The following is a 26,999-nucleotide window of genomic DNA, read 5'->3' on the forward strand; positions in this document are numbered from 1 at the left end:
ATGACTATTCCATGACATGTTTGTGGTACTGATGCATGTACAGTAAATGACCATTCTATGACATTTTGGTGGTATTGATACAAGAGCATTAAATGACCATTCCATGACATTTTGGTGGTATTGATACACGAGCATTAAATGACCATTCCATGGCATTTTGGTGGTACTGATACATGCACAGTAAATGACCATTCCATGACATTTGGGTGGTATTGATACACGTACAGTAAATGACCATTCCGTGACATTTGGGTGGTATTGATACATGCAAAGTAAATGAACATTCCGTGACATTTTGGTGGTACAGTAAATGACTATTCCATGACATTTTTGTGGTACTGATACATGTACAGTAAATGACCATTCTATGACATTTTGGTGGTATTGATACACGAGCATTAAATGACCATTCCATGACATTTTGGTGATATTGATACATGAGCATTAAATGACCATTCCATGACATTTTGGTGGTATTGATACATTTGCAGTAAATGACCATCCCGTGACATGTTTGTGGTACTGATACATGTATAGTAAATGACCTAAAATTTCGCCAGTGAATATTCTGTATTTTTGCCAATTCAGAAAGTTCTGGTAATCGTAGACAGGTATTTTCAGGTCTGTTTGGAAGGTAAAATGATATCCTGCGGGAAATGTAAGTTTCAGCACCAAAAATAACATTTGTTACGTTTAATGGTCGGTAAAAATGCACCTTTTTGATCGAAACTTTAGTTTATTTACAGTTAATGAGATATGGAATTTTTTTAGAGATTCTTCATTAGACACAAATGAATATTACTTTTGCCTTGCAACAGTGCCCGCTGATAGCTTAAATCCAGCTCATGCTGGCTTCTTCCCCGGCTGTATGTGGGAAGGTCTTTCTGCAATCTGCGGATGGTCGTGGGTTTGCCCCATGATCTTTTCCCCCCATGTAATGCTGGTCACTGTCACATAATTGAAATATTCTTGAGTATTACGTGAAAGACCAATCATATAAATAAATTTTGACATTGCCTAACAGAGTATTGTCCCTTGGTTCAGACTGGCTGTGTGGATTGTGTACATTTGGCTGTGGCCGAGGTTTGTGCTCTCAAAATCATTCTTCCAGCTTGATGTGAACCAATAATTAAAAACTAACGATATGTTTTTGCAAATGTCACTTGTGTAGGGCCAGATGATGGGAAAGGGGACATTTGATGAACTGTACGACTCGGGCGTGGATTTCTCGGCCCTCCTCAAACGCGAGGAAAAGGATGAAGAAGAGGAGCTTAAGACGTCAGCATCGAAGGTTGAGCTGATGCGGTCTCTATCTCGCAGCTCCCGACATGTGAACGAGCTGGGTTCCACTGTGTCGCTGGAGTCAGTCAACCTTGACTACGAGGTATGTGTACACAGTGGCTTAACATAGTATTAGTTCATACATGGTTGTACGTGGGAAAGTCTGCCAGAGGTATGTTTACATAACGGCTGAACATAGTAATAGTTCATACATGGTTGTACGTGGGAAAATCTGCCAGAGGTATGTGTACACAACGGCTGAACATAATATTACCGTCGTACATGGTTGTACGTGGGAAAGTCTGCCAGAGGTATGTGTACACAGGGGAAAGTCTGCCAGAGGTATATGCTCACAACGGTTGAACATAGTATTAGTTCGTACATGGTTGTACGTGGGAAAGTTTGCCAGAGGTATGTGTACATAACGGCTGAACATAGTATTAGTTCGTACATGGTTGTACGTGGGAAAGTCTGCCAGGGGTATGTGTACACAACAGCTGAACATAATATTAGTTCATACATGGTTGTACGTGGGAAAATCTGCCAGAGGTATGTGTACATAACGGCTGAACATAATATTAGTTCATACATAGTTGTACGTGGGTAAGTATGCCAGAGGTATGTGTACACAACGCCTGAACATAATATTAGTTCATACATAGTCTGTCTTCCTGCCTGTGTACATGTCTGTCTATCTGCCTGCCTGTCTAAATGTCTGTCTTCCTGCCTGTCTACATGTCTGTCTGTCTGCCTGTATGTCTACATGTCTGTCTTCCTGCCTGTCTACATGTCTGTCTATCTGCCTGCCTGTCTAAATGTCTGTCTTCCTGCCTGTCTACATGTCTGTCTGCCTGACTGCCTCTCTACATTTCTGCCTGACTGTCTACATGTCTGCCTGCCTGCCTGTCTACATGTCTGTCTGCCTGACTGTCTACATGTCTGTTTTTCTGCCTGCCTGTGTACATGTCTGTCTGCCTGACTGTCTACATGTCTGTCTGCCTGACTGTCTACATGTCTGTCTGTGTGTCTGCCTCTCGGTCTACATGTCTGCCTGCCTGCATGTCTGTCTGCATGTCTGTCTGCCTGCCTGTCTACATGTCTGTTTTTCTGCCTGTCCGTCTACATGTCTGCCTGCCTGCCTGTCTACATGACTGTCTGCCTGCCTGTCTACATGTCTGTCTGTCTGCGTGTCTGTGTACATGTCTGCCTGCCTGCCTGTCTACATGTCTGTCTGCCTGCTTGTCTACCTGTCTGTTTTTCTGCCTGCCGTCTACATGACTGTCTGCCTGCCTGTCTACATGTCTGTCTGTCTGCCTGTCTGTTGTACATGTGTGCCTGCCTGCCTGTCTACATGTCTGTCTGCCTGCTTGTCTACCTGTCTGTTTTCTGCCTGCATGTCTACATGACTGTCTGCCTGCCTGTCTACATGTCTGTCTGTCTGCCTCTCTGTCTACATGTGTGCCTGCCTGCCTGTCTACATGTCTGCTTGTCTACATGTCTGCCTGCCTGTCTACATGTCTGTTTTTCTGCTGTCTGTCTAAATGTCTGTCTGCCTTCTTGTCTACATGTCTGTTTTTCTGCCTTCTTGTCTACATGTCTGTTTTTCTGCCTGCCTGTCTACATGTCTGTCTGTCTGTCTGCCCGTCTATATGTCTGTCTCCCGCCTGTCTACGTGTCTGTCTCCCTGCCTGTCTACATGTCTGTCTTCCTGCCTGTCTACATGTCTGTCTACATGTCTCTCTGTCTGTCTGCCTGCCTGTCTACATCTCTGTCTGCCTGCCTGTCTGTCTACATTTCTGCAATCAAATAAAAGAAAGTCTGCCAGAGGTATATGCTCACAACGGCTGAACATAGTATTAGTTCGTACATGGTTGTACGTGGGAAAGTTTGCCAGAGGTATGTGTACATAACGGCTGAACATAGTATTAGTTCGTACATGGTTGTACGTGGGAAAGTCTGCCAGAGGTATGTGTACACAACAGCTGAACATAATATTAGTTCATACATGGTTGTACGTGGGAAAATCTGCCAGAGGTATGTGTACACAACGGCTGAACATAATATTAGTTCATACATAGTTGTACGTGGGTAAGTATGCCAGAGGTATGTGTACACAACGCCTGAACATAGTATTAGCTCATACAAAGTTGTACGTTGGAAAGTCTGCTAGAGGTATGTGTACACAATGGCTGAACATAGTATTAGCTCATACAAAGTTGTACGTGGAAAGTCTGCCAGAGGTATGTGTACACAGTGGCTGAACATCGTATTAGTTCATACATGGTCGTACATGGGTAAGTCTGCCAGAGGTATGTGTACACAACAGTTGAACATAATATTACCGCGTACATGGTTGTACGTGGGAAAGTCTGCCGGAAGTGTGTGTACACAACAGCTGAACTCGTATTAGTTCATACATGTTGTACATGGGAAAGTCTGCCAGAGGTATGTGTACACAATGGCTGATTATAGTATTAGTTCACACATGGTTGCACTTGGGAAAGTCTGCGAGCAACTCGTGAATGGTCTTGGAATTTCCTTGAACTGTACAAAAGCATGGGGGTTGCACCATATATTTCCATATGTGTCATTAGGCGATGCAAAGTTTATTTTGTGTTTTATGAGAAAAATGTGCTCAGAGAAACCCAACACTAAAAGATCAGAAAAATTGAAAATACACACTTCCAGAGTTTGGCTGATGCGGACTACTTACATTTATGGAGTCTGTGTTGTTGGGTGTTCCTGGCGTCATTGGGTGTTCCTGGCGTCATTGTGTGTTCTTGGCGTCGCTGGGTGTTCCTGGCGTCATTGGGTGTTCCTGGCATCATTGGGGTGTTCCTGGTGTCATTGGATGTTCGTGGTGTCATTGGGTTTTCCTGGCGTTGTTGGGTGTTCCTGGCGTTGTTGGGTGTTCCTGGCGTTGTTTGGTGTTCCTTGCGTCATTGGGTGTTCCTGGTGTCATTGGGTGTTCCTTGCGTCATTGGGTGTTCCTGGCGTTGTTTGGTGTTCCTGGTGTCATTGGATGTTCGTGGTGTCATTGGGTGTTCCTTGCGTCATTGGGTGTTCCTGGCGTTGTTTGGTGTTCCTGGTGTCATTGGATGTTCGTGGTATCATTGGGTGTTCCTTGCGTCATTGGGTGTTCCTGGCGTTGTTTGGTGTTCCTTGCGTCATTGGGTGTTCCTGGTGTCATTTGGGTGTTCCTTGCGTCATTGGGTGTTCCTGGCGTTGTTTGGTGTTCCTGGTGTCATTGGATGTTCGTGGTGTCATTGGGTGTTCCTTGCGTCATTGGGTGTTCCTGGCATTGTTTGGTGTTCCTGGTGTCATTGGATGTTCGTGGTATCATTGGGTGTTCTTGCGTCATTGGGTGTTCCTGGCGTTGTTTGGTGTTCCTGGTGTCATTGGATGTTCGTGGTGTCATTGGGTGTTCCTTGCATCATTGGGTGCTCCTGGCGTGGTTTGGTGTTCCTGGTGTCATTGGATGTTCGTGGTGTCATTGGGTGTTCCTTGCGTCATTGGGTGCTCCTTGCGTTGTTGGGTGCTCCTTGTGTCGTTGGGTGTTCCTGGTGTCGTTGGGTGTTCCTGGTGTCATTGGATGTCCTGGCCTCATTGGGTGTTCCTGGCGTCATTGGGTGTTCCTGGCATTGTTGGGTGTTCCTGGTGTTGGGTGTTGCTTTCCTCATTGGGTGTTCCTGGCGTCATTGGGTGTTCCTGGCGTTGTTGGATGTTTCTGGTGTCATTGAGTGCTCCTGACGTCCTTGGGTGTTTCGGGCGTCATTGGGTGTTCTTGGCGTTGTTGTGTGTTCCTGGCGTCATTGGGTGTTCCTGGCGTTGTTGGGTGTTCCTGGTGTTGCTGGGTGTTCCTGGCGTTGTTGGATGTTCCGGGTGTCTTTGGGCGTTCCTGGCGTCATTGGGTGTTCCTGGCATCATTGGGTGTTTCTGGCATTGTTGGGTGTTCCTGGCGTCGCTGGGTGTTCCTGGCGTTGTTGGATGTTTGTGGTGTCATTGGGTGTTCCTGTTGTCATAGGGTGTTCCTGGTATCATTGGGTGTTTCTGGCATTGTTGGGTGTTCCTGGCGTTGCTGGGTGTTCATGGCGTTTTTGGATGTTCCTGGTGTCATTGGGTGTTCCTGGCGTCATTGGGTTTTCCTGGCATCATTGGGTGTTCCTGGCATCATTGGGTGTTCCTGGCGTTGCTGGGTGTTCCTGGTGTCATTGGGTGTTCCTGGCGTCATCGGGTGTTCCTGGCGTCATCGGGTTGTTCCTGGCGTAATTTGGGGTTCCTGGCGTTGTTGAGTGTTCCTGAGGTCGTTGGGTGTTCCAGATGTTGTTGGGTGTTCCTGGCATCGTTTGGTGTTCATGGCGTCTCTAGGTGTTCCTGTCGTTGTTTGGATGTTTGTGGTGTCATTGGGTGTTCGTGGTGTCATTGGGTGTTCCTGGCGTTGTTGGGTGTCCCTGGCGTTTTTAGGTGTTCCTGGCATTGCTGGGTGTTTCTGGCATTTCAGTTTTACTGAATACCGCTACCTGTGTTTTCATGAAAATGACATCTGTCAATGGAACTGCTGGATTGTTAGACTAGCTGGTCAGCGTTGTTGTTAGGTAACGGAGCGAAAGTCAGCAGTTTACTCCGGCCAATCCGATAAAGTTGACAGCCATTGTATACGCGTATGAAACTGTAAAATTTTCAAGTGTGGCATTAAACAACAATCAGTATTGTATGTATAAATAAAATCAATATTGGATACATGTGAATAGATAGGTGACCTATCGGTTAGTGTGCATTCATACCACAAATACCTAGGAGCCTCTCCTCTGTGTAATGCCAGCCTATGCATTTTGTGTGGTTGTGACTTTCCCCCGGGCTCCGCCGGGTTTCCTCCCACCATAATGCTGGCCGCCATCGTGTTAGTGAAATATTCTAGAGTACACCTTAAAACACTAATTAAGTAAATAAATAAATAAATGTATACTAATTTGCAGCCGGATCCAGTACAGCTGCAAGAAGAAGAGGAGAGGCGGGAAGGCACTATCGGCATGGGGGTGTACAAACATTACTTCATGGCGGGTGCAAACATCATCATGCTCATCATCCTGGCCCTTATAAACATCATCGCGCAGACAGCATTCGTCATGAGCGACTGGTTCCTGTCCTACTGGTGAGTACCAGATGTTCATCAGTGAGGGCGGGTTTGGGACAATCAATATTCTGTCTTCTCCTGATCATTTAATTTGCAGAACATTCTGCCATGTTGAATTTCCTGGCCATAACACCATCCTTCTTAAGTCATGTAAGCATGTACCAGTATACTTGGCATTCGTGGACAGTTTGTAGGGTCAATTTGACCATAAATATTCTGGAAGAACATCTGTACCTGTGTATACGAGTCATGCGCTTGGTGTATGTCATCATCATGGAAATCATCATGGAAATCATCATGGAAATAAATTACCCGACTTCTAGTCTACTGTATAATGCGCACCTTTGATCAAAAGTTTGATTCCAGAGGGAAAAAGTGTGAAGTTTACTGGTGCATTTACATTCCTGAGAATGGCATTTTGTCTTAATGCTACTGTCCGCTGTGGATTGCTATGATACAACTTCATTCCAAGGCAAGGTTTGAACATGTACACTTAATACACTTGTGCCCTAGCAATTGAAAAACTGGTACGTCATTAAACCACGAGACTACGGCCTACTGATGAGGTTTTTTTGGTTGTTAAGGTGTGGTTTTGACAAAGGGGTGTTGGTACTGCCTCGTGGACTGTAGTTTGTTGGGTTCAAGGTCAGACTTATGCTTTCATCAAACTGCTGTAATTTCTGATAACACTTTTACTTTGCAGGGCAAACCAAGAGGAAGCCAGGCATGCTGCTACACAGGAGCACGAGCGATTAGTCAACGAAGGGTACAATGTGACAAACGTTACGATACCATTAGTGGACATGCCGCGAAACGTCTACATCTTCACGGGCATCACTTTCAGTGTTTTCCTCTTCGGCATCCTGCGAGCCCTCCTCTTCTTCAGGATAGCCATTACTGCCTCCAAGACTCTCCATAACAGAATGTTTGACTCCATTCTTCGTACCAAGATTTCCTTTTTTGACACCAATCCAGTGGGTGAGTTTTTGCCTGATTTTTTCAGAGGACTTTTGTATTCATTCAAGGTTTTAAATCAGTCCTGAAAACTGAACAGGTTACTCAGGTGTAACTTTAAGGAATAGTCAGTCATTAAATTCGGCTTTTACAATTAAGTAAATGGCATTTCTCCCACTTTATAACACATCACATTGAATTCTTCAGTAAATTTTGGTTTACTTGTTTTTATCTTTACAACAACTGTTGTTTTCTCTGTAAATTTAATAAACCGGTGCTGTTCCTGATGTTTCCTGTACTTGTTTTTTTTTTCACAGGACGCATCTTGAATCGTTTCTCCAAGGACGTAGGTCACATGGATGACAATCTACCAATCACATTTTTTGACTTTCTCCAGGTTTGTGTGATTTCTTCAAAATCTGGCGCCCTTTTATCACTTCAAGAAAACCTGTAAAAATGTCTTTGTTAACACTTCTTCCTATAAATTCAGAAGTCTTCCAGCAATCTGCGGATGGTCGTGGATTTCCCCCGGGCTCTGTCCGGTTTCCTCCCACCATAATGCTGGCCACCGTCATATAAGTGAAATATTCTTGAGTACGGTGTAAAAAACCCATCAAAAAACTAGCAGTAAATAAATATCTGGGTGGACATCTCATTGTTTGTTACAGTGTTTCCTGTTTGTTACAGTGCTTCCTGTTTGTTACAGTGTTTGCTGTTTGTTACAGTGTTTCCTGCTGATTCTGGGTATCGTTATTGTTGCTGGTGTCGTAAACCCCTGGGTCTTCATTCCCATCATCCCGCTCTCCATCGCCTTCGTTGCCATCAGACATTACTACATCAAAACATCGAGAAATATTAAAAGACTGGAAGGAACAAGTAAGTAAAAGAGCATCATGTGAATCAGAATCTACAACCAGAAATGAAATTTTGAAACATGGGATGATATGCTAATGGAAAATTGTAAGTTTCAGTACCAAAAATAATGTTTTATGACATGTACTTGCCTCTAAAAATGCACTTTTGTGGGCGAAATCTATGGTCATTTATGGGGTGTCCACACGGAGCTGGCTTTATGGACCTACCTGTCTGAGTATAAAGTTTTAGGAGTCTGCGAATGGTCTGTCAATTCCACCCCTGTGGAAAAACAACCGATTTTCTGACACGAGTGAAAAGTAACATAAGCCGTGTTAGTCAATGAACATTTCTTTTATGCAAAATACGTTGGCAATTTCATACAGTTTATCATAGTTGGTGGATGTGGAGGTATGTCTTTATTAATGTTCATATAATCTACATTTGACTGCCGAATCTCACATTTCCAAGAAGAGAAGGAAGCACTTCAGATTTGTGTGCTCTTTCAGAGGACATTGTAGATGGTAATTCACGGACCTCTGCACGACTAGGGTAAAGGTCCATTGTCCTCACGTTTCCTTTCATTCAGGTGAAAAATCTATAAATAATGAGCCAAAAAAAAAGAAAAAATTAGGTCTTATATTTGTCTGTTACTTGTACATAGATTTTGTTGGCCTGTAAGCCTGAGTGCATTTAACATGTATTAGTCATTAATCAATCAATCAATCAGACAATCATCAATCACAATCATCAATCAGACAATCGTCAATCACAGTCATCAATAACAATCATCAATCAGTCAATCAATCAGACAGTCATCAATCACACCATCATCAATCATCAATCAGACACTCATCAATCAGACAGTCATCAGTCAGACAATCATCAGTCAGACAAACTGCAATTTCACATATCTGTACATGTACTCTCCTTCCTTCCATTTCCACAGCGCGCAGCCCTGTTTTTTTCTCACCTGAGTGCCTCTCTCTTGGGTCTGGGTACAATACGGGCGTTTGATGTGCAGGAGAAGTTCTCCCAGGAGTTTGACGATCACCAGGATCTGCACACGGAGGCTTGGTTCCTCTTCATTACGAGTAGTCGCTGGCTGGCTGTGAGGCTGGACTGGCTGTGTGCGTCGTTTGTATCTGCGGTGGCCTTCTGCAGCGTGCTGGCTGCGGACAGTAAGTTACTTGACAGAGTTCACCTGACTACATGTGTGGATGTGGGATGTCAAAACATCCACCCAATAAACCGAAATATTCTTGAGTACTGTTTTAAACTGCAGTCAGATAAATAAAAGATGAATTTATAGGAATTTGATACGATAGCATGCAAGGCATGAAACTCCTTAGTGGCTAATCGCTTTACTGATGTTCTGGCTTCTCCTGCCCCTACCGGCCCCATTAGCACACTTGGTAGAGCGTCCATATCGGGAGCAGTAGATCCAGGGTTGAGTCACACCTAAGACTTTTTAAAAAGTACATTGTAACTTCCTTGCTTGGCGTTCAGCATGAAGGAGAAAATGCAATGACTGGTTGACCCGTATCAGTATAATGGCTCGGGTGAGGCGACTTACTTCCTTCTGGTAAGGCATCTCAGTGAAGCAGCACTAGATAAAACAGCAGTGGAAATCCGTCCTGCAACAAGGAGGCACGTTACATACACTCTAAAGGTTCCTTCATCGTCATATGACTGAAAAATTGCTAAGTACGACGTTAAACCCCAAGCACTCACTCACTCAATCTCTTCCCCCCTTCTTAGGTCTGGATGCGGGACTGGTGGGGCTGTCCGTCACCTATGCCATGACCCTGATGGGCATGTTCCAGTGGGCCGTCAGGCAGAGTGCAGAGGTGGAGAACCAGGTACGACTGTGGTTACTTTTTAATTACAGTTAAATGAGAGAAGCACCTCAGCGCTTCTCAGGTACCTAATGAACATGATAATGCTCCTGCTGTGAGGTTAATGCTAAACCAGTTGAGACTGGATGGGAATATGCCACCTGAATCATCCTGAGTACTAGAGCAGTTTCACTTCCTGGACTAGTGATGTCCCGAGGTATATGTACAGTTTTATGGAGGCGCATTGAGTTTGAACTCCTTTGTAAAAAAAAAAGTCGTACTGTACCACATGACTGATTTTCTGTGTACATACATGTATACTATAACATGATGGTTTGATGAAACCTGGGTTTTGCCCGGGCACTGACCGGTTTCCTCCCACCATAATGTTGGCCGCCATCTTATTAGTGAAATATTCTTGAGTACGTAGCAAAACACCAATCAAAGAAATTGAAGTACTTCCAGAGCACTTGTGTAATGATTACTCTTTCTGCCTCTCTCAGATGGTGTCCGTGGAGCGTGTTCTGGAATACTCTAACCTACCCCAGGAGGCATCACTAGACTCCTCGCCTGACAATAAACCACCCCCCAGCTGGCCCCATGAGGGGGTCATCAGGGGAGAGCAGGTGGGCCTCAGGTACGGCCCAGATGCCCCGCTTGTTCTCAAGAACATCAACTTTGTCATCCAGGCTAAAGAAAAGGTGAGACATAAAAGAACTACCTACTTTGATGTTCAGCTGAAACTGGTAAGAAAAAAACTGGGGGCCAAGTTGATTTGTTCTGTCTTTTTCTAGAATATCTTCTGTTTGCTTGATTTAAGCTCTACCGCCTTTGGTCAGCAGCAACCTACGGATGGTCATGTGTTTCCCCTGGGCCCTGGTATAAGTGAAATATCAATGAGGATGGGGTAAAACACCAGTCAAATAAATAAAGAAATAATTTTAACACATTTGTAGTCTTTATAGCCATAGTTATTTGCAGTGTGATGCTGTAAATGTTATCAGTTGATTTTTGTGCTGATTGTGGGTTTTTTAATGTTATATTGAAGAATACTCCACTCTTATGACGGTAGTCAGGTTTACACATCTGGGTAACTGGCTCCGGCCCCTACATGACTATGACACTCAACCACGTGCCATATAGATTTCCTTATGTAAACGGCAGTCTAGCCAGAGCAAAGGTGATTCGGTGAACTCAGCGAGGTTGGAAATACATGTACCTTAATCCCTCTACCACATCTGAGAAAGTCTGCCAGCAACCAGCAGATGGTCGTGGGTTTCTCCTGGGTTTTGCCTAATTTCCTCCCACAATAATGCTAGCCGGCGTTGTATAAGTGAAATATTCTTGAGTACAATATAAAACACATCAGTGCACATCTTTGATTTTAGAGAAAAAAGTACATAGGGTGGATTGGCCAATTTTAGGGCTTTTTAGGCTCAAAAAGTATAATTTTATCAGTCAACACAGTAATGCCTTCAGAAGATGCTTGAATAAACACCTTGCATGTGAGAAGGTTGAAGAATTGCAGTACCCTAATCCCTCAACCTTTTTGCATTTAACCTCAACCTTTTCAGTGCAATTTATGCATGTTTTTATTTTGGTTTGGAGAAAAAACTTCATTGGTTGGATTGGCCAGTTTCAGGGTTTTACAAAAAGTATAATTTTATCAGTTTACAAAGAATAATGTCTTCAGAATATGCTGGAATAAACACGTTGCAAACATGTGAGAGGGTTGAAGAATTGCAGTATTTGTATAGTACTTACCTGTACATGTACGATGAATGACATTTCGTCCATGACTAAGTTAATCATTTTCTTGGATTGTGTGGGTTCTATTCACCTGTATACAACAAAGTTTGTGTGGAATATGTAATATCCTACTCAAAACTTGTATGGTTGAGCACTACAACAGTATTTTATGACATTTAAGTGCTTCTAAGAATCCTGTTTTCTTTTGTTTTGAGGTCAAAATTGTATGCCATTCACCATCAGTGCCATCTTTTAGTTGATGCGGTTCTTCTCCAAGGAGCGAAGTCAACGGGTTTGTAAGCTTGAATCCAGCTTCTGCAACCAGTTGTTTTTCTTTAAGCATTGCGTGCATTCCTCCAGCCAAAATCATGGTCGCTATCACAAGAAATATTTTTTAGTATATCATTAAGCTGCAATGAAGGAAACAATTATGTTGCTTTTGTCACCTGCAGGTGGGGATTGTAGGCAGGACGGGAGCTGGGAAGAGCTCTCTGCTAACGGTACTGTTTCGTCTCGTAGAGCCCGAAGGAAAGGTGACAATTGACGGGATTAACATCAGTAAAATAGGTCTGCATGATCTACGCAACAAGATTTCCATCATTCCACAGGTAAACTATTTCCTGCCACAATAACAGGGTTTTGCAGTGCAGACGATAAACCAAACACACTGCCACAATAACAGGGTTTTGCAGTGCAGACGATAAACCAAACACACTGCCACAATACCAGGGTTTTGCTGTGCAGATGATAAACCAAACACACTGCCACAATAGCAGAGTTTTGCTGTGCAGACGATAAACCAAACACACTGCCACAATAGCAGGGTTTTGCTGTGCAGACTATAAACCGAACACACGGCCACAATAGCAGGGTTTTGCTGTGCAGACGATAAACCAAACACACTGCCACAATAGCAGGGTTTTGCTGTGCAGACGATAAACCAAACACACTGCCACAAATCTTCATACCAAATAGTGTTGAATTTTGACAATATTCTGTTCAGGTTTTATAACCATTGTAATAACCATGTAATAGGCGTAATGGAATTTTGACAATATTCTGTTCAGGTTTTATAACCGTTGTAATAACAATGTAATAGGTGTAATGGAATTTTGACAATATTCTGCTCAGGTTTTATAACCGTTGTAATAACCATGTAATAGGTGTATTGGAATTTTGATGGCCTTTAATATGCTGGCTGCCTTGTCAGTGTAATCATAAAGGAGTACATTTCTTGTATGAATTTTTTTCATGCACATTATATGTCATAAATTCTTGGGTACAGCATTAGGCAACACCTGTTTTATTCTGTGTTTTACAGGCTAGTAAATACTGTTTAAAACTGGAATGAAAGTATGATTTTTATGATTTGTTTTTTGCCTGTTTTTCAAGATTTTCTAATCATGTAAACATGACTACTAGAGAAAAATTTACTGGGATAGTCTACATTTGTCATAAAATAGATGGTTTGTTGGTTTGATTTTTTATTTTTATACACTCTGCTGACATTGAAGAAAGGTTCATTTAGCCTATAAAATAAAAACGTAAATTGGTGTAGCCTTCTTATTAATAAACAAGTGAATAAAATTCAAATACTTAAACTGTATCACTGTATATAACCCATTGTGGTATTGATGAACAGGATCCAACTTTGTTTACGGGATCTGTTCGAGTTAACCTGGATCCGTTTGAACAGCATAGTGACGAGGTACTGTGGAGTGCACTGGAAGAGGTAAGATCTTTGCCCGACACTTGCCCTACAAAATACTACACTATTGACAGGACAGCATCAGGAGTCGCATGGGGGACATGCATATTACCATATCCTGCAGCCAATGTCATGTGCCTGTTGACTAGGTTATCTCCCTTTTCTAGGTTGTGGAATTGTGACATCACTGAAGTGATTCACCTATACAGCAGTCTTCTGTGCTTCACAGGGTTTTCTGCATGGTAAATCTGTTACTCAGTTACAGGAGGTGGATATATATGGTGTCAGTAACCCTAATACATCTACGTAGGCGAGGCGTCAGCTGACATTGTACATTTCTGTATCTTGTGAGTGAGTAGCCATGTGACAGTAACTAACATTGTCCTCTGGCTGACATGCCTACTTTCTCCATGATGTATGACAAACTATACTTGGGTAGGGCGAGACGGTTAACCAGCACAGCACAGTTACCCAGAAGCCTCTCACCATGAGTTCAAATCCAGCTCATGCTGGCTCCGTCTTCAGTTGTACATGGGAAGGTTTTCTGGCAACCTGTGGATGGTTGTGGGTTTTTCCAAGGCTCTGCCCAGTTTCCTCTCACACCAATCATGTATATGTAAATAAATATACTTGAATACACATCTTGCAAACATCCAAAAAGTAAACAGACAATATGTGAATACTCCATATACATACAGGGTTGTATATACATGGTTTGATCTAAATGTACATGTATTGGTCTTGTCAGCATATAACTGAAAAATTGTTAAGTACAATATAAATCCACAAGCATATGTACATATTACAGTCTGTCTGTTATATCTGTCTACATGTCTGTCTGCCTGTCTGCCTGTCTGTCTACATGTCTGTCTGCCTGTCTGTCTACATGTCTGTCTGTCTGTCTGCCTGCCTGTCTACATGTCTGCCTGCCTCCTGGTCTACATGTTTGCTTGCCTGCCTGTGTACATGTCTGTCTGCCTGCTTGTCTACATGTGTGTCTGCCTGTCTGTCTGTCTGCCTGCCTGTCTGCATGTCTTTCTTTCTGCCTGTCTGCCTACATGTCTACATGTCTGTCTGCCTGCCTGTCTACATGTCCGTCTGTCTGCCTGCTTGTCTACATGTCTGTCTGTCTATATGTCCGCCTACATGCCTGTCTGTCTACATGTTCGTCTACATGCTTGTCTGTCTACATGTCTGTCTGCTTTCCTGTCTACATGTCTGTCTGTCTACCTGTCTATCTACATGTCCATCTACATGACTGTCTGTCTACATGTGTGTCTGCCTCCCTGTCTACATCTGCCTTCCTGTGTTCTGTCTACATGTCTGTCTGCCAGCCTGTCTGCCTACATGTCTGTCTGCCAGCCTGCCTGTCTACATGTCTGTCTGCCTGCCTGTCTACATGTCTGTCTGCCTGCCTGTCTACATGTCTGTCTGTCTGCCTGTCTGTCTGCCTGTGTGTCTGTTTCCCTGATGAGCTGGGTACTCGTCAGAACTTGTTACTCTATTTCTTTACTTGGGACCTTTCACCAGTAATCTGTGTGGTTTTGGATGAAGTTTACAGCACACCATTTATCATTTTGCCAATGTAACATACCATGTGTTACATATGGGAGAGTTTGCCAGTAGCTGGTCTACTTCAGGCACTCCAATTTCCTCCACCGATAACTGGCTACCATCGTATATGTCTGAAGTTTGGTGATAAGCAGCAAGTAAAGATATAAATCCTTACTAAGTTTAATCTTGCTCACTCACACTATTTGTCTGCAGGTCCAGCTGAAGCCTGTGATAGATGACCTGCCTGGGGGTTTGGAGTGGAATGTGTCTGAGGGAGGGATAAACTTCAGCGTGGGACAGAGACAGCTGATCTGTTTAGCCCGGGCCATTCTGAGGAAGAATAAGATACTGGTGATAGACGAAGCCACGGCCAATGTTGACCCAAGGTAGGAGCGAGAAAGGTGCTGGTCGGAGCTACAGAGGCTAGTAGCAGAACTCATGTGGGGCCTTTAAAACCCCTTGAAATTAAAAATTCCAGCAACATCATGAAAGAATCATGACAACATGCCTGGAAGCTGTGAGAAGGTACATTGTGTTGTGAGAGGGGGTCAGATGCTGCCAGTGGTGGTGTTGGTGTCCAGTTTGGTTAAAGTTTTTGGCCAGTCATAGGGTTGCAGTGACCACCCAAAGTACACAGATAGCCAGTCATAGGGTTGGAGTGGCCATCCATAGTGCACAGATAGCCAGTCATAGGGTTGCAGTGACCACCCAAAGTACACAGATAGCCAGTCATAGGGTTGCAGTGACCACCAATAGTACACAGACAGCCGTACATCAGAAGCAATTTGCAAATCAAAGACCAAGGAAATCCTTCATCTGATAGCTCAACATTTTGAGCAGCTATTCACAGGGTTGCATTTGCCTCCTATAGTACATGGATTGCCAAATTTTGTTTGTGATTTGCATATCAAAGACCTCAGTCTGTTGTAAAGTTGTGCACCAACTCTGCGTGGTGCCTTTACCACCACAATGATTTACAACCCCAAAACATATGAAGTCACTGCTCAGCAATCTGATGCATACAATGAACAGTCACAGTTGTGACAGTCACAGTTGTGACAGTATAATAATTTTGGTCTTTCTTGTTGATTTGATGGCAAGATCTTAGCACTATACAATTTAAGGATAATATCTGTGTATGACAGTGTCAATCATTCTACTTGTTTTGTTTTTTTTGTTCAGAGGTCAATATTTGAATGTATCACATGGCTTGAACATTATGCAGTTTACAAATTGTTCACTCAGGCCAGCTACAGGTATTCTCTGAATGCCTTGTTTAATAATGTGAACAGCTGGAATATTTGCAAGTATGTCCTGATGAAAATGGAAAATTATTTTCCAGGCTTGGTATCCAGTAGAAATATTAAAGCATTATCAAAGTGCTGCCTTGTCTTAGAGAAGTCTGGCTGCCCAGCTGTTTGTGTTGAGAAATGTGTTGAGAAATGTGTTGAGAGACCATGAAGACTATGATCAGTCTTTAAATGGTCAGTTAAGTTGGCCGTAAAGTCCCTGAAAAGTCCCCGAAAAGTCCCCATATTCTGATCAGGGCAGAATTTACAGTTCATTGTGTATGTGTGTGTTGTTTTTTTTTTTTTTGTTGGACAGATTATCTTTAGCCCAACTGGCACCTGTCACATCCTGGCAACGAGCTAACAACAGGATATTTCAATGCCTAAAACAGTAAACCATAGTTTAGACCCATGTGTGGCAGATTTATGGAGAACTTATGTTTAAGCTTGTTAATACCAGACAAAAGCTATATTGTCTTAATACAAATGCACTACCAGAAGTTTGAGGTGATAGCTACTTCTCTTATTTATCTCCGTCTCTGTTTAAAGGAATTGATTGTCCCCGTTTTTACTTCATTCCAAAGCTTCTTAAAATGGTCATAGCACTTCTGTTTTTTCACATCTTGATTCGCTTTCATATAAGCACTCAACAGCGTCTGGTACTTTGTCCAGTTCTGATCAGCCCTGACTAAAAAGTTTAGCCACTCAGACCATGTGCTATTTACTGACAGGCATCAGCCAAACCTGTCTTATTTTGGATGTCGCTGTGCAATGCATGTGAAATATTACTAATCAGTACCATAGAGCGTATCATATTTATACATTTACATTTCTTTTTGTCTCATATGTACAATCATAAATGAGACCGCTTTTCTGAATTTTCTTTTTCCCCCACAGAACGGATGATCTTATCCAGGAGACGATACGTGAGAAGTTTGCCGAATGCACGGTGCTGACGATTGCTCACCGCCTCCACACCATCATGGATTCAGACAGAGTTCTGGTAATTGACCGTTTTCTGCTCAACACTTAAAAGTGCTTCCCCCCATCCCGCCCACCCCCCATGCATAGACCTATGCGAAGACTTATTGATGATGTCATTCAACACCAATCAAATAAATAAACAAAAAAAAACAAAAAAAAACACAGCAAATCTAGAACATGATTTATTTGTTTATTTATTTGATTTGTGTTTTACGCCTTATTCAAGAATATTTCACTTGTGTGACGGCAACCATGATTACGGTGTGAGGAAACTAGGCAGAGCCGGGCAGAGGGAAACCCATGACCATCAGCATAAAACTTCAAAGCTGATGGGAAGCAGATATGTTCAAGTATCAATGGCCCTGACTGGGGCTCATTCCACAGAGCCATTTCTGACTGGTCAAAATTTAAAATCTTTAAAAAACGCTTAGTTTTGGGTTATAAATGTTGAAATTTGGATACTTTAGGCTTAAGATAACACGATGAGGCGGACAAAACTTTACTTAATAAAACCAAAATATAATCTGTAAGATTGTGTTTCAAACTTTGAAGAAATCAGAATCGGTCAGAAATGTCTGTGAAATTGGTGCCTGGCCTGCTGAGATTTTCAAGCCCTTGACAATTAGATTAAGCTCACTGTGTCCAAGTGATCCGAGGTTCAGGGCAGTCGTGTATATGTAACTCATATAATACTGCTATGTGGGTGCCATATTGTTTCCTGGGATGAAGGTAATGAGCTGTATCTTGGAAGAAGTGTCCTGACCCACAGGTTAAGATGCATGTCTTTGAATAGCTGGGACACACACAGAAGGTGCTGGTTCCATACCAGCCTTGGATCTATTTGATTTATTTGATTGGTGTTTTAAGCCATATTCAAGAATCCCAGCCTTGGACAGTGAGTCCCCAGTATTTCAGCATGGCCGCTGTTAATGGGGTCCTTGGAGTCAATAGCCAGTCAACAGCACTTCGGAATGTGACTCAGCTTTATGCCACAGTCCGGTGGTTTATTGGAGACATTCTGCACTAGACATAAAACTCACTGTCATTCTATATAGCATTTTGTCAACCTTTTTGCAGATAAAAGAGCAACTTTCATTGTGATTTTTTTGCAGCTTTTTAATTGGATTTTGCAGACAAAATTAAATTGGTTGGTTTGACCAATTTTGGGGCTTGGCGCAAAGTATAACTTTATCAAGTCTTTAAAACAGAATAATGGCTTCAGAATGTGTTTAAAAAAGTTAAAGTACAACAATGAGTGAAAAGTTTTTAGAGTATATCATTTAACACAAATCAAATACATGCTTGATTGTAAGATTTTTTAAAGGAAAGTAACATAATAAAAACATTTACCTTTTATTTTATTTAGGTGCTGGATGATGGCTGTATTTTAGCGTTTGACGAACCCTATACTTTACTACAAGACAAGATCGGGCATTTTTACAAGATGGTGGAGCAGACTGGTAGAGCCGAGACAGATAATCTGACAGCAATGGCTCTAGCTGCTCAGAAGTTGAAAGCTAAAAAACAACAAGGGGAAACAGTGAGCAAAAATGCTGAAAACGGGATAAAAGTGCCTGTTATATTGAAATTAAATGACCAAGATTTGGCACCAATGGCTAGTCCAGAATCTACTACTCTTGGAAGAAGGCCAAGAAAACCGGCCTATCCTGTATCGGCTCTTGCAGAAACACCAGACTCGACCAGTCAAAACAGCTTTACCATTCCAGACACAGCAGTTGTTGCCAATGACAACCGCAGCTCACCTGAAGTAGACAAAGATGAAGAAGTGGAACATGGTGATCATTCGGAGAGAGATAAATTGTTAGAAACAGGAACAGCTACCATTTAATGCTGATTCCCAGGAATAGAGTAGTCTCCACTTCCAACTCTTTTATAGGTAAAGGTAAAAATGTGACCTGTCAAAAATGTTAGGCAACTATTTCGGGATCACATTTACCATGACAGGCATCAGAAAGAAGTTTCACAAAATGTTATTTAGAGTAGACAGATGGTGGAGAGAATTGAGGAGTGTCTGAAGGAAAGAGATGTCATATGTGCCTCTGGAACAGGGTGAGGCGATTGGTAAATTAATGTTAGTAGAGTTTGCATAACACTTTTCAGAGGTCGCATGATACAGGAGGGCTGTTTTTACCTTCACTGACAAAAGAGTTCATACTCGAGGCTCTCCTATGGCTATTGTTTTTACAGTCTAACGTTGAAATACATGAAGTCAATATTGACTAGATTTATATACATTTGTGTGTGTGAATGTTTTTTATTAAGTAGCATGTCAATTGTCATTTCATACCACTCAGAAGTACATTTTTGTGTACTTTGGCTTTCACTTTTGTCTGTCCATTTTCTCCTGAGCTTTGTTAACACTCCAGTCTGTACATGTATCTGTACATTTCTGTGCCTCTGTCCATCTCCAAATTTCAGTGTACATGTAGTTCATACATGTACATGTTAATTGCTGGAGTATTAAAATCTGTGTTGTGACGTCTTACATTTTAGTCCAGTAAGCCTTTCCTAGTTGAATTAATAAGCTGTTGGGACTCTTAAAAGCTTGATACATCGTGTACAAGAAGCTTGAATTGTAGTCCTCTATAAGTGTTAAACTGGTGCTAATTTTATAATGTTCTGGTGTCCGATTGATCTGGTTTTAATGTGGTAGGATGTATTTTATAACGATCTTAATCATACAGTTTCAGGTTTAGATCACTGCCAGTCAGTGGATTTGAACTGATTCAGGAGAAACTGCTAATTAAATAAATGATTGACCTTCTGCTGTGTCCATGTGATGATGTATTTGGAGTGATACCCCATGCTTTTGTACATGGTAGACTAATGCAGCAGTGGTGGAAAAATCATCTGAAACTGCTGTGTTTTCTTTAATTTAAAATCCACCCAGAAAAGTGCATTTTTACAGGAAAATTAATGTCATAAAATCTTACTTTTATGCTGAAACTTACAATTTGCAAGTATAATGCCCTCATATTTTTAAAGCCTTTTTGTAAGATCAGTCGAATTCTCAGAGAGAGGTGAAATGAATAAAATAGTCTTCAACTAAATTATATGTCAAATATTTTATACATGATTTAATATGGTACATGTAAGTCTGAAATCAAGATCAATTTTAATTTTTTCATTTTAAGTTTTTTTGTACTTATATAACATGTGTTTAAAAAGCTGTGGGAATAGTATAATGTATGTTTTAATATTTCGAGAAAATATGGGGTTTCAAGGTAGACATGGCAGATCCCTGTTTCGTGTGGAGTCTCAGTAAATTTACCCCACGAGCAACCCTCTAAATTTCCCTTCTTTCACTTAGACTTGCATGTATAATTGTAAAAGTAGGAACGTGGAAAGGCTGTAGAACAGTTTTCCATGGTAATTTTGTTACAAGACTCATTTCAGTTCCCACCGTTGTGTTCATTTTTTTTCTTCATTTCACCTTAGAGGAGAATACATGTAGGTGCAGGTGCAGGTGTGAATGTACATTGTAGGTGCATGCAAGCACTTCCCAAGGGAAAAACCTTCAACCTGTAAATATGTTGAATTGCCAAAGAAATGATAAAATTTAGACGGTACTATGATAGTGTTTCACCAGCATGTTAATTGGACCAACACAGACATGTTTAGGAAAGTTTAGTTGGGATAGTTGCCAATGGTTTCATGTTGAAAAATCAACATTGTTTACATTTTCGTAATTACACCCTGTGGGTAGGTGTTTCCGGGTTATTTACCAGTTTTGAACACAGTAGTGATTGCCACGTGGATGTATTCACCATACCCTCGTATGTACTCCATGTCAGACACATTTACACTGAGCCGCCCAATGTGCACCGTTCTGCTAAACATGTCGTACCAAGGTGCCAAATCTGCATCATGCTTGCTGAACTAGTGCGAAGGTGCCAAATCTGCATCATGCTTTGCTGAATTAGTACCAAGGTGCCAAATCTGCATCATGCTTGCTAAACTAGTGCCAAGGTGCCAAATCTGCATCATGCTTGCTGAACTAGGACCAAGGTGCCAAATCTGCATCATGCTGGCTGAACTAGTACCAAGGTGCCAAATCTGCATCATGCTGGCTGAACTAGGACCAAAGTGCCAAATCTGCATCATGCTGGCTGAACTAGTACCAAGGTGCCAAATCTGCATCATGCTTGCTGAACTAGTGCCAAGGTGCCAAATCTGCATTATGCTTGCTGAATTAGTGCCAAGGGGCCAAATCTGAATCATGCTTGCTGAACCAAGGTGCCAAATCTGCATCATGCTTGCTGAACTAGTGCCAAGGTTCCAAATCTGCATCATGCTTACTAAACTAAACTAGTACTAAGGCGCCAAATCTGTATCATGCTTGCTAAACTAGTGCCAAGGCGCCAAATCTGCATCGTGCTTGCTAAACTAAACTAGAGCCAAGGCGCCAAATCTGCATCATGCTTGCTAAACTAGTGCCAAGGCGCCAAATCTGCACCATGCTTGCTGAACTAGTGCCAAGGCGCCAAATCTGCATCATTCTTGCGGAACTGGTGCCAAGGCACCAAATCTGCATCATGCTTGCTAAACTAGTACCAGGGTGCCAAATCTGTATCATACTTGCTGAACTATTGCCAAGGCGCCAAATCTGCATCATGCTTGCTAAACTATTGCCAAGGCTCCAAATCTGCATCATGTTTGCTGAACTAGTACCAAGGTGCCAAATCTGCATCATGCTTGCTGAACTAGTACCAAGGCCCCAAATCTGCATCGTGCTTGCTGAACTAGTGCAAAGGTGCCAAACCTGCATCATGCTTGCTAAACTAGTACCAGGGTGCCAAATCTGCATGATGTTTTCTGAACTAGTGCAAAGGTGCCAAACCTGCATCATGCTTGCTAAACTAGTACCAGGGTGCCAAATCTGCATGATGTTTTCTGAACTAGTGCAAAGGTGCCAAATCTGCATCGTGCTTGCTGAACTAATGCCAAGGTGCCAAATCTGCATCATGCTTGCTAAACTAGTACCAGGGTGCCAAATCTGCATGATGTTTTCTGAACTAGTGCAAAGGTGCCAAACCTGCATCATGCTTGCTAAACTAGTGCCAAGGTGCCAAATCTGCATCGTGCTTGCTGAACTAATGCCAAGGTGCCAAACCTGCATCATGCTTGCTAAACTAGTACCAGGGTGCCAAATCTGCATGATGTTTTCTGAACTAGTGCCAAGGGGCCAAATCTGCATCATGCTTGCTAAACTAGTACCAAGATTCCAGATCTGCGTCATGCTTGATGAACTAGAGCCAAGGTGTCAAATCTTTGTCATGCTTGCTGAACTAGGATCAAGGTGCCAAATCTGTGCCATGCTTGCTGAACTAGTACCAAGGTGCCAAATCCGCATCATGCTTGTTGAACTAGTGCCAAGGTGCCAAATCTGCATCATGCTTGCTAAACTAGTACCAAGGTTCCAAATCTGCATCATGCTTGCTAAACTAGTACCAAGGCACCAAATCTGCATCATGCTTGCTAAACTAGTACCAAGATTCCAAATCTGCGTCATGCTTGATGAACTAGAGCCAAGGTGCCAAGTCTACGTCATGCTTGCTGAACTAGTACCAAGGTTCCAAATCTGCATCATGCTTTCTAAACTAGAACCTGTACCATACACTGTTTGTGTACATACATATGTGTATGTGTTAAATTGAATTGTACATGTGTGTACAAAATGCTACCATGTTCATCAGTCCGCTACATGAGAACCTGTACCATACACTGTTTTCACCGTATGTGTACTGTGCTCTGTACCACAGTATTTGTACCATCTGTTGTTGCTTGATACATGTTTAACTTGATCATCCTTTATACACAGACATCTTGTTGACATGTATACAGAGAATCGTGTACATTTGGATCTTTTGGTATGGCTGCATGTCCATGCCCATGATGGAAATCTGCATCTGCTTTATTAGAGTGTCTCTAGGTTGTGGATTATGTTCAGATGAAATGTTCTCTTCCGTATCAGTGGATTATGTTCAGATGAAATGTTCTCTTCCGTATTAGTGAATTATGTTCAGATGAAATGTTCTCTTCCTCACTACGTTTATAAACACTGTGAAGTATGTGTACTTATGTGGAATGTGTGTTTTGAATTTTGAAATCCAGATTTTGCAATTTGGGTTTTTTTTTTTCTTACTGTTGCTCTCAGGTGCCCTTTTTTGAAGACATTGTTGATGAATTTGTTTTTGGTTTTGTTTTTTTTTCCACTCTATTATAATGGAATGTTTAGGGCGCTCTTATACTTACAAACTTACATGTTGTTATATCCAATGTGTCTGTATAACGTTGTTGTTTTTTATTTGTTTGGCAGTATCATATATATAGAGAAGAGAATTTCCCTTTATATTTGTTTTGTTTTCTCATGTTTTTGTAGCATTTTCTGCAAGTTCCTGTTGTTTACTTTAAGTGTTGTTTTATGTTCCGTATTGATTGTTTATTTAGTAATAGTTTTTTTCTGTTTTGTCTTCAGTTTTGATATGGTGATCACACTCTCCACGCATCAGTGATTTGTACTGTTGACCTTGGTGATACAAGGTTATTTGGAATGTTCCATTTTCAAAATATAGATGATTACTAGTATATTGGTTTTGACAACGGCAGATATTAGGAAAATTGATTCACTGAAGGAAATTCTTGGCAAAACTGAGTTTTTTGTTATGGTACTATATTTTTTATTTTATTAAAAAATAAAGTCTGTCATAATGAAAGACCACTCAAGTCAAGACCCAAAGTTTTAATTAAATAAAAAGTATTAATCATTATGATAAAGAATCATGTTCTTGTCATTCAGGTGTATCGGTCACTTTTCACCTCTTATTTTATTCCTGTTCAAACATAGCTACATACTGGTGATGTCTTCTCATTTTGGGTTTTGGTTTCCCTATATATTTTCTTTCTTTCTTTTTTTGGTTTGGAAAATAGCTCATTTACATGGCATTAAGTTTTATTCTCAGTTTCAAGTTTTACTGGTAACGGTATATGGATGTATAGCCAGGAGTGTGTCAAATAATCCAGCGCCAACGTGAGCCTGTTTGAACTAATCAAACGCCAACATGGGCCTGTTTGGACTAATCAAACGCCAACGTGGGCCTGTCTGGACAAATCCAACGCCATCATTCACGCCATTGTAATGTGCACAGATGAGGCTGAAGTTTTTGTACCATGCTAAAATAAACATCAAATTTAATTGGATCTGCGCTAATTGATTTTTTGCAGAAAGTATCAAATATAGCCTCTGAAAATCATTGTAAGTCTGCAACGGTTTCACCTATGGTCATGGTGATTAAATTTATTTAGGCTTCGATTATTTCAAGGTACATGTTCAAGAGCATGACTTTTGTAGAAATGTGGAGATTCTAGTTATTGTGCCGAGGATATACCCCCCATCCTCCCAAATCTGGTGTGACTGCCACATGTTCAGGTTGCTTTTGGGGGGGGGGGGGGGGGACAGTTTTTCTCCCTTTATTCTCTCTTGTTTTTTGCTTTAGATGGTCTTGTGCCAGTAGTTGCCTTTGTCGATGTTCATGCATGTATCAACAATTTACAAGTCCTATTTACCAAGACATGGGACCAGGTGTGAGGTTTTATTTGTGAGTAGTCTCTGAGATATATATGTAAATGTGACACTAAACATAGAATAAACAGAGATGAATTATAGGACTCACAGGTAAACTGTTGAACATTTTTTTATGTTCAAATATTCTTCGAAAATGCAGTACCAATATCATATAGACCAATGAGTTTATAAGACTCCATGTTTTTTTGTGTGCTAAGGATTATGGAGTTTGAAGTCGGTTGAGAGTATTAATATGGGATAATGGCATGTAGCTCTACACTGGTATGGGTGCAGCAGACACGAGATTTATCAATATCTTGCCATACCAGGAGCACACATTGTACGTGCATCACGGTCATACTTCTTTATCCAACAAAATATATTATTAAATGTGTTGCAAGTCGAGCTGATTTTGGAGGATTTAAATGCCACAGCTTTTTGTTTCGTTTATTTTTTCATATTTTTAAGTGAATCCAAATCCTTACTCAGTAGTCTGGCATACATGTACACGTCAGTTTTGAGTTGTCAGTAATCTTGTCTTATAACAGCCCTAACTTTCTCAAAAATATTTAGAAAACAATAAACGATAAAAAAAGCATATAGAAAAAAAAAAAGAGTTTAATAATTCAGTGGAAAAAACCAGTATTTATAGTCTTGAATGGCATTTCCATCCCAAAATCTGACTCTCAACACGAACATGTTGCTACAGGTAAAGAACGTTGTCCTGCCATTGTAGTACAGACGCCTGTTTTAATACCACTGTGAATACCTGGCTTCAAATCCCAGAATGCAATACAGTTTTAAGAATTGATGTCCCAGTTTCATTGTATTTTTACGGGCGGTTTCTGTAAGGACTGTTACTAGTCATTAAATCGTGGGTCTCTAGGTGTAAGCCTATTTTAATGCTCGTGTATACATATAAGGTTTACATTGTTCATCACCAGAACTTGGCAGAATTGAACTTCAGTACCCTGACACAAGGCAGTAGTGGCCGGGCAGTTTGAAGATTGTCCCATACTTCCTGTACGTATTTACGCAGTGTCAAATAGGTTTTTGTACTTGTATCTAATACAGGTGACATGATAGTTATGTTTACGATGTGGATGTACAGGTTCAAGTCCACCTGATTTTTCTAGTAATAAAGTACCACAAGAATATATGTAATTTGCTGCATTCGGATTTGTTCATTTCATTGGCAGGGTTTGAACCTATGGTACGATTTGTCAGAAGAATATGGCCTGCAACGAGAGCTAACCAACTAAGCCAGCAAAAAATGATCGTTGATCCTTTCCACTTGTGCACCTGTAGATATCATACTAAAAGATATTTAGTAAAAAGAAAAAAGTCAGAATTCCTGGCTTCAGTGCATAACATCCAGTTTTCTGGCTTCAGTGCACAGCTTCACTGCATAACATCCAGTTTTCTGGCTTCAGTGCACGGCATCAGTGCACAGCTTCCGTCCATAGTGTCCAGTTTTCTGTATTCAGAATTCCTGGCTTCAGTGCATGGCGTTCAGCTTTCTGTATTCAGAATTCCTGGTTACAGTGCATAGCGTCCAGCTTTCTGTATTCAGAATTCCTGGCTTCAGTGCATAGCGTCCAGCTTTCTGTATTCAGAATTCCTCTCTTCAGTGCATAGAGTCCAGCTTTCTGTATTCAGAATTCCTCTCTTCAGTGCATAGCTTCAGTGCATAGCGTTCAGCTTTCTGTATTCAGAATTCCTGGCTACAGTGCATAGCGTCCAGTTTTCTGTATTTAGAATTCATAGCTTCAGTGCATAGCATCCAGCTTTCTGTATTCAGAATTCCTGGCTTCAGTGCATAACGTCCACTATTGTGGATTCGGAATTCCTGGCTTCAGTGGATAGCTTCAGTGCATAGCCCCCAGCATTCTGTATTCAGAATTCCTGGCTCCAGTACATAGCATCCAGTTTTCTGTATTCAGAATTCCTGGCTTCAGTGCATAGCATCCAGTTTTCTGTATTTAGAATTCATAGCTTTAGTGCATAGCGTCCAGCTTTCTGTATTTAGAATTCCTGGCTACAGTGCGTAGCGTCTAGTTTTCTGTATTTA

General features: G+C 41.6%; 1 protein-coding gene across 1 annotated transcript; it reads left to right on the top strand.

Moving 5' to 3' along the window:
* The first annotated feature begins 1,136 nt into the window (after positions 1 to 1,136).
* On the top strand, positions 1,137 to 19,737 carry LOC135479607 (ATP-binding cassette sub-family C member 4-like). The gene is given in 14 exon segments (XM_064759495.1): positions 1,137 to 1,384; positions 6,258 to 6,433; positions 7,119 to 7,393; positions 7,687 to 7,766; positions 8,095 to 8,245; positions 9,171 to 9,184; positions 9,186 to 9,402; positions 9,983 to 10,083; positions 10,563 to 10,760; positions 12,261 to 12,416; positions 13,451 to 13,540; positions 15,284 to 15,456; positions 17,257 to 17,362; positions 18,710 to 19,737. Coding segments are annotated over 14 exon segments (2,427 nt in total). The 5' UTR covers positions 1,137 to 1,177; the 3' UTR covers positions 19,193 to 19,737.
* The last annotated feature ends 7,262 nt before the right edge of the window (positions 19,738 to 26,999 follow it).

Source organism: Liolophura sinensis, chromosome 12, assembly GCF_032854445.1.
Source record: "Liolophura sinensis isolate JHLJ2023 chromosome 12, CUHK_Ljap_v2, whole genome shotgun sequence".
Lineage (NCBI taxonomy): Eukaryota > Metazoa > Mollusca > Polyplacophora > Chitonida > Chitonidae > Liolophura > Liolophura sinensis.